The following is an 8,331-nucleotide window of genomic DNA, read 5'->3' on the forward strand; positions in this document are numbered from 1 at the left end:
GAAGATAAAATGAGTCTTGGATATTAAATTTCCCTATGATAATGTACGTTCGTCATTGAACGGTTATTGACCGTTCGGTAATACTAGTAACCTTGGTTAAAAAATTGGATTCTTTCATTTGGAAAGAACCCTCGTTGAGGACGAGGGTCTTCGTGTGGTAATACTATGCTTGAGCATTCGGCTAAGCGTAGTTGTATATGAGTATTCTGTGATAAACTTAAATTTTGTAAAAATATGTATTTGTATATTTTAGTTATTCTTAAACACTATTCCAATAGTATCTTATTATATTTATCAAGCTTTCTATTATAAATTTAGTAGTGCTCAGTCTCACACCAAGCGCTCGTAATGAGTAGTGCTCGGTCTTATACCAAGCGCTCATACTCGTTTCTTATATATGATTTATCTTGATGCAAATAGCGTTCGTCCAACTTCAATAGAATTTTCCATCTACCGTGTTCGGTTATTGACTAAGATTAGGTTTCTTTATGAGAATTTTCCTAAGTATGGTTCTTTAGATGTCTTGACGTGTCTACATTTATTGCATTCCAGTCTAGAGTCGTAATACTTGACATATTCTTTGAGGTGTTTGGTTTAAGCTCACGAGAGTCAGTTCATTCAACGGACTCATTTTTAAAGTAACGTTCGTCCTAGTTGTTCTTGTGACATATAGTTGTACTCAGTTTCTTTCTCAAACTGACAGTAACCCTCTTGGTCTTATTCTATTCTGGAACGAGAGACTTCTCTATCTCGTTCCAAGTGTTCGTCCTCGTTATGAGTGAGGATTGAACGTTCGGTATCTGATGTCATTAAGAATCCTTGAACAAAGATGGAATTTAACTGATGATAATGAAAGATGAAGAAAATATGATATGAACGGAATGTTGTGGATTCGAACGAGCGTTCTAGGGTGGAACGACTCATGGATGATATTGGAATTGGTAAAGTATGATTGTGGTAACGCTAAGCTGTCGATTCATCCTGATGTTCCGTGAGTACTCGTCCTCACGTAGAGGAGGGTAGGTCATGTGTGGGAATGGCAGGAGGTCCTAGTCCTTAGGGGTACTTTGGACAGATAGGACTAACCTCGGGTGGCAGCTGTTGAGTGTATCCAAGTTACTACATCACCCGGGTGCACGAACGTCGTAGCTACACAGATTTCATACAGTCCGAACAGTGAGTCTAGTATTATGATTTATATGAAACGTATGAAGAAATAGATCTTGTGTGTTTGATTGTATGAAAATGTTTGTTTTACATGAATTAAATTACATAAGCTTACCCTGTGTTTCTTGTCATGTCTTGTTATGTACGTCCGTCCTTGTCATTGCAATGACCATCCGTTGTGGATGTGAGCAGAAGGAGACGAGCTGTTGGAAGATGCACTGGAAGAAGAAAACCTAGTTGATGTTGAAGTTAAGACCAGCAGTAGAACGTTCGGTCAGTAGTTTAGATTTTTAGTGAGGTGGTCGTTCGATCACCTTCCCGTTTTGATTTGTATGACCGATCGGTATTTGGCTTTTGTAAACCGTTCGGTCAGACTTATATTTTCTTTACAGTTTTAATATTGTAACTTTTCTGTAAGGTCGTTCGGCCATAACAAAGACTGAACTGAAATATTATTTAATGTATTTATTCGATTATATGGTTCATTGCTGTATTTTTGGGATGTTACATCAATAAGACATTAATATTTAATTTATGATAATGTAATTTATTAAAATTTGACATTTTACTTGTCTATTCTTAATTTAGAAATGTAAATGATAGAATAAAATATTATATCATATACTTTTCTAAAAGTTCTTAAAAGCAAAATAATATTAATTTGTATGATCCAGACTTTATTAAGGTGTATTGCTAGATGTCTATTTGATTAATAGACTTAAGCTGCTTAGTTATATAACCATTAATTCGATCTAGTTCATATATTGGTTGAATTAAATTTCATATAAATATTTGAGCGAATATAAACATAGATTCTATTGTCAGACCCAATTTATCCCATTTTATTCTTGGTGGTAATATATGACACTAGTTCTCGTACTACAAAAACTTAACAACCTAAGATCATCATCCTCACAAACCAACTAATCTTACATATAAATGTGAGAGGCTTAAGAGACATATTACAACTCCAAAACACGCACAAACATAAACAGACCAATTTTAATTCTAAGGCTCAAGAAGTCTATCAGCTAAAACCTTTCATATCTCTTTCTCAAATTGATTGATTAATTGTTGGAACACCTTCAGATACTTGCCTGTCATGTGATCAAATAGCATCCCTCTTGAAAGTCTGAGTTTTCCATACAGCTCTCTACCAGTTTCATACAACACCACACGTTTGGCATCAGCATCATCATAGTGGATTGGTTTAGAATTTTCAGAAGAAAGTACAGGAACAATATGCAATATTCTTCCTGGTGGATAAAGATGATGTCTAACAGGCTTCTCTGATGTTGCAACTGCACTATCTGCAGTTTCTTCACTGTGAACAACCTTATCATTTTTCAACTCTCCTTCTATGATGCCTTTTTCTATGGCTTCTTCTTTTCCCTTGCCACCATTGATTTCAGGATTATCCTCCTGTGTGTCTAGCTGAAGCTCCTTGTAATATTCATTCAGTTCATCGTTAGCAATGTTGTGAGTAGCAGCTATGATTTCCTCCTCTTCTTCATCCATGTCATCGTTATCAGATCCTTCACTGGAGGATATTGATCCGTCGTCCTCATCACTAGTAAACTCAGAGATTATTAACTCTTCTGTCCCTTCATAACATGTATTTGATGATTGAGCGGCTTCAGACAAGTTTTCTGATTTAGAACTTTTCAACGCCGCAGCATTCTCACGTTTGGACCAGCTTATCAGTGACCGAGTTCTTTGTTTACTCTTCATCACAGCCTTTAGGTATGTAAAGCAAAATCTCAATGTAATTAATGAGAAATTCGTATGGAAAAAATCAACGGGTCAAATATAGTTCCTCTTATACAAAAGTAATTAAGTTGTTGTGATGTGAAGTTTTTATCTTTATTTTTATTTTCTTGCTGTAACTGCGTAATGACCACAGCCACAGTGTAAAACTACTGTTAAACATAAACAAGGGAGGTTGAAGGTACCTCGGTGCCGCGGGATACTGCACGATCTGCAATGGCTTTTGCATTAGATGCAAATGGTATGCGAGATCCAATTGCGCTGCAAGCAGACTTTATGAATCTTTTACGCTTATTAAGACCCTGTAAATCATGCGATCACTATTAATTATGCGGTGACCAAGTAAAAGCCAACTTGAGCAAAGAACCAACCATTTTCTGATAGAAACTTTATCCCAAATTAATCTATTAACATAAATACACAAGAACATATTGGCCAAAACCATGAAATGTTGAAAGAACTAAATCGAGCACCTCTTCAATGAAATCATAAACAGAAACAGCTGACAATGTCGGCACCATGTCATAACCATTTATAATGGAAGTGATAAAGGGCTTCCCGAATTCCGCCATTTCCATTGACATACAAGCAGCTGCATAAAAAAAATAACTACTTCTTTAGTACCTTTAAAACCCATATTTTTCTTCATGTGGTTAGACTAAAGATCATGAGATGATTCAGCTATATCAAAACCTTGATGAAAATTAATAAATTACTCAATCAGGACCAAGTTAAAACTTTAGATGGGAACTACAGAAGAAGAAGTCATATAAGCACATGCCTGGGCCAAAGGTGACACAAGTGCATGAAGAGAACTGCTTTATTTCTCGAAGCATATATGTCAACAATGCAGCAGTGCCACCACCAAGTGAGTGTCCAACTATCTATTAAATAAAGATTAGTATAATTATGGTAATAGACAAATGTAAAATATTTCTTGACTTCAATGACTAAATAAAAACCATATATAATTTCAGTTCATAAGTAAATTGAAGCAATGTGGAAAGTAAAACACGATACCTTAATTTACAAAGGGTATTGGAGGAAAAAGGAACTATCATGGGTGAACATTACAATATTAATGTTTTTCCTAAAACATAAGAGGCTAATACAATACCTTGATTTGGAAATCGGGGAATTGACGAAGTTCATCAAGAAGTTTAGGAGTGCAGTGTTTTTTGATCCAACGAGCTGCAGCAACCATACCACGGTGCCCATGTCCTGAAATCACGTTGTTCCTTTTCAGCTCACCATCACTGTAAATGAAATGATTGAAGGAAACGGGAGCACCGATTGCATCCGTCAGAGTGTCTTTTACGCTTCGAGTTCCTCGAATGAATAGGAACAAACATTTTGATTCTTTATCACGTATCACTGTGAAAGCAGGCTTCAGAATCTGCCAAGAAAAACTGTTACTTAAACTGACATTTGATTGATTTGCCTCCTCTTCAAGTGTGAAAACCAAAATATAACCATTTTTTAGATGGAAACAATAGAACTAAGGTAAAACAATTAAGAAGCCAAACGTATATACCCGAGCTCTTCTTTTCCGGAGGAGAACATCTCCCTTAACGAATCCAGCAGCAAATAGAAAGGAACGGAAGCGTTTTTTGCTGAAAAGCATGGTGCGTGTCAAGCATTTTTTGATCTCATACAACTCCTTTAATATTTCGGGATCTTTCAGTTCTACACAATCGTCTCTTTCTTTACATTCTATTGCAACTGTTTTCTTACCCTATAAGAACCCAGTAAGGACATTAACAGATGAAGAAACCTTGAAACAAGGGAAAGTTGGAAATGGACGTACCTTTTCCATGATAGTATAAAGGATGGCTCTTGGCAAGTCCAAGAAGCTCCATTTGCCGAGTGTCTCTGCATAACCGAACCTAATGGCTTCTGCTAAGGTTAAGACCATGTCCATGGAAGTTTTGGGCGCCTCAGCTGGCCTTTTTTCAAGCTTCCCCACAGCCTTCTTAACCGCTCTGGACAGTACCATTTTTTCCCTGTGTAATGCAAACAAAGAAGAAAGATAGGGAAAATGGAACTGTAGAAACAACAAAGAAGAAAGATTGCAGTAGCTTGCAGTCTAATGTGGGAGAGAGTGTGAGCTTATATAGGACATGAGAAGCTTGGTCTTTTCGTAAATAGTTGAGAGGAGTTGTAACAAGGTATATTTTGCAATATTCTTCTTCGTATTCTCTCTTTCCTTTTAAACTTCAAACTTATTAAATCATCCATGAATGAAGTTTGATAAGTAGATGAGTAATAAAGTCTGCATATTCTTATAGTTTTTTATTATCTCTGTGGTTCTATCCTTCCCTTACACCTTATACAATGTTATCCTTCTCTTCATCTTACCTTATATTCGAGTAATTAATCTTATATTTCCCCTATCTTCAAAACAACCGAAATGTTATATCAAGTGTGATAAAATTAGTTTTACAATACTAATTATAAAAAATAATATGATTTCAATTAATTTGACAATTAAATTAATACTGATTATAAAATCAAACTCTGGAAGTACAACTACTTAATTACGAGTCGAATTAATTAAACACGATCACGTGACGTGCGTGCCCTGGATTTAGGCGGAAGTAAAGATAAATGAAAACAGTATTTACCCAGGATGCAGCTGTCATTTTAATTAGGTTTAAACCCTTCCTTGGTCCTCAAGTTTATATGAAAATCTCAGTTGGGTCCTCAAGTTTTTTTCTGTCTCAATTGGGTCATATTTTTTGTAAAAGTGAGCACATTTTGCCATAACCGTTAAGTGGTGTGAGACGGCGTTAAATTTTTGTGAGCTGGATTTTTTTATTTACTGATGTGGCATTGTACATTAAAATTGAAAGGCCACGTGGTGCCAGATCTTCTCCTCTCTCCCCCTCTGCTTCCTTCCATCGGCGCCACCCAGCTGCAACCTGTTCACCTTCCATGGCTTTCCCATATTACAGTTGATTTATTAGTGTTATCAAGAGAAAGTTAAATCTACTTCAGAAGTGTGAGATAAATGTTATGTTTAGTTCATAGTCTTCCATGGATGAGCAGAGGGAGCTCTACGATTGTGGGAATTATTTCTTGCTGCAACTCTCAGCTCAAATTCAACTGTGATCGTGAAAATTTTCTGCCCAGGCTTCAAAATTCAACTCTGTGATTGAGATTTGATTGCTTTTGGAAACACACTGCATCACATTCCATGGCACAGAATGTTTCTGTCCCTCTCATCCTCCCAAACCCACCCACAGCCACACCCTCAAACACCACATTCCCAAAAACCCTAACCCTAACCCCTCTTCTCCAAGACCTATTTTTTTAACAAAAAACCCTCTTCTCTGCCTCGTCTACACGTCACCACCTCCACTCACCCCACTCCCCGCCTCTCACCTCAGGCTCACCGAATTCTCCAAACCCTAATCCATCCTTCCTTCGATTCCAATAGCTTCCACCAAATTTTCCCTCTCCTATTCCACCAACCGGCTTCTTCCTCTCTCTCCTCGAACATTCTCGGCATAATCAAGGCTTTAGGGTTTAATAACAAGTTCGACCTCGCATTGTCCGTCTTCGATTTTATTCGAACCTGAAACGACCTCGTTTCGCTCTTGAACGGTTCCGTAATTGTCGTGATTGTCCCCCAGCTTAGGAAAAACAGTGTTTTCCAGTGGTCTGTGTTTTCCAGTGTTTTCCGGTGTTTTCCAGTGGTCTGTGATTGTGTTGTAGATGGTGGGTGGCGCCGATGGAAGGAAGCAGAGGGGGAAGGAGGAGAAGAGAAGATCTGGCACCACGTGGCCTTTCAATTTTAATGCACAATGCCACGTCAGTAAATGAAAAAATCCAGTTCACAAAAATTTAACGCCGTCTCACACCACTTAACGGTTATGGCAAAATGTGTTCACTTTTACAAAAAATATGACCCAATTGAGACAGAAAAAAACTTGAGGACCCAACTGAGATTTTTATATAAACTTGAGGACCAAGGAAGGGTTTAAACCTTTTAATTAACAATTATTTCACATCTTAACATATGAAAATGTAGTCTTTGAATAACCTTTATTGTTTGATATGTATCAGATTATTCGTTATCATGTGCTAATCCTTCATCATTTCTCGTACATATAAATTGTTTTGTTAATCAAATAAGTCTCCTCAACTTATAAATAAATGTTATTCATTTAAACTTTGAGATTTATTTGTATGTATAAAAATGGCAAATAGTTTCCTAAACAATAAACAGGTTTATCTGTAAATAATTTGAGACAGAACAAGTTTGATGATGATTTGCTGCTTCAGTATTGTCTGTGTTTGAGGTTTATCCATAGTGTATTTTTCTGGACATGGTAGGTCTTTTTTCAACCTGTTTCAATCAATCTGAATGAATCAGTCCTTGAATGAGATTCCTAGTACCGTCAATACTAGTTTATCAACAGTGTCAGAGAATGCAGTATTCTTTATTTATTTTTACATCTCTTTTTCCTTGGAAACAGTAATTGATCAATTCTTATCTTAAGGGCATTGGAAAGTGAGAATGGAAGAAATATAAAAACACCGATGGTGGAATGTGTAATGTAGTTGTGGAGTAGATTTTGTTAAGGTTGGAAAGAGGACTTTTTAGATCTAATACAAAGGACAAAAAATAAAATCTATGTGATATAAATTTTAGAATAAATTATTTTATAAAGAAGGGTATGCATGAAGATTTTTTTTTCAATGTAAAAAAAAAATTAAGAAGGAAGTTTTACAATTAAAAAAAATGAAAACACGAATATTATGACTTGAAACATAAATATAGAACAAATTTTAATATTTAAAATGTTTGTAATTTATTTTAATTTTATAAATTCGTTCAACGAGTTCTTTATTTTTTTAATTTTTAAATTATTTTGAGTTCAATATTTTTGGTTTTTTTTAGAGTTTTTGTAAGTTGTTTGTATGTAGGAATACGAAATATATTTGTAAACAATGATGATTATATAAAAATTGATTTTTTTATTGAAGGAGAATTATCTTAGTTTTTAAATTGAAACTTTGATTCTTATCAAAGATAGATTTTTTTGTGAAGAATCTTTCTTGATTTATCATGGTAACGTCTTTAACTCTGATTTTTATCAAGTGTGACAATATTTTTATGAATTTTTGTTGATTTATCAATATGTTAGATTATGTCATTTTTCATATCTGTTTTAATTATTTTTGTTTTCATTGATTTGTTTAAGTTTTTGTCTTTTTAATATTCAAATTCATAAGCAAACCATTCTCTTTTCAATAAGATTATAACATCTCAAACCAAAACGTATAAATAATCTGATATGCGGATTGTATCAAAGTTGTATGAGTAGCTAGTGCATGAATTAACCAGGTTATTACCAGGCACATAAAGAATCTGTTTTCTCTTTGTCTTTG

At 35.2% G+C, this 8,331-nt stretch overlaps 2 protein-coding genes across 2 annotated transcripts; both read right to left on the minus strand.

Moving 5' to 3' along the window:
* Window positions 1-2,079: 2,079 nt before the first annotated feature.
* LOC128194350 (uncharacterized) lies at window positions 2,080-3,517 on the minus strand. Its single transcript, XM_052869811.1, has 3 exons — window positions 3,408-3,517; window positions 3,120-3,236; window positions 2,080-2,904 (listed from the first exon to the last, which is right to left on the minus strand). The coding sequence occupies exons 1-3, from the start codon at window positions 3,510-3,512 to the stop codon at window positions 2,209-2,211; spliced, it is 918 nt and encodes a 305-aa protein (XP_052725771.1). The 5' UTR covers window positions 3,513-3,517; the 3' UTR covers window positions 2,080-2,208.
* A 75-nt stretch (window positions 3,518-3,592) lies between these two features.
* On the minus strand, window positions 3,593-4,930 carry LOC108334866 (uncharacterized). The gene is made up of 5 exons (XM_052869977.1): window positions 4,742-4,930; window positions 4,469-4,669; window positions 4,052-4,330; window positions 3,716-3,818; window positions 3,593-3,627 (listed from the first exon to the last, which is right to left on the minus strand). Exons 1-5 carry the CDS (start codon window positions 4,928-4,930, stop codon window positions 3,593-3,595), a joined length of 807 nt encoding a protein of 268 aa, XP_052725937.1.
* Between the last annotated feature and the right edge of the window lie 3,401 nt (window positions 4,931-8,331).

Source organism: Vigna angularis, chromosome 10 (assembly GCF_016808095.1).
Source record: "Vigna angularis cultivar LongXiaoDou No.4 chromosome 10, ASM1680809v1, whole genome shotgun sequence".
Lineage (NCBI taxonomy): Eukaryota > Viridiplantae > Streptophyta > Magnoliopsida > Fabales > Fabaceae > Vigna > Vigna angularis.

Bases quoted from the DNA above. Each gene is read 5' to 3' on its own strand.
- LOC108334866 (XM_052869977.1), bottom strand. From the start codon at position 4,930: ATGGTACTGTCCAGAGCGGTTAAGAAGGCTGTGGGGAAGCTTGAAAAA. The intron at 4,670-4,741 runs GTACGTCCATTT...GGGTTCTTATAG, and splicing joins TTTATACTATCATGGAAAAG to GGTAAGAAAACAGTTGCAAT. The intron at 4,331-4,468 runs GTATATACGTTT...TTTTCTTGGCAG, and splicing joins TCCGGAAAAGAAGAGCTCGG to ATTCTGAAGCCTGCTTTCAC.
- LOC128194350 (XM_052869811.1), bottom strand. From the start codon at position 3,512: ATGGAAATGGCGGAATTCGGGAAGCCCTTTATCACTTCCATTATAAAT. The intron at 3,237-3,407 runs GTGCTCGATTTA...CATGATTTACAG, and splicing joins TTTATGATTTCATTGAAGAG to GGTCTTAATAAGCGTAAAAG. The intron at 2,905-3,119 runs GTACCTTCAACC...ACATACCTAAAG, and splicing joins CAGTATCCCGCGGCACCGAG to GCTGTGATGAAGAGTAAACA.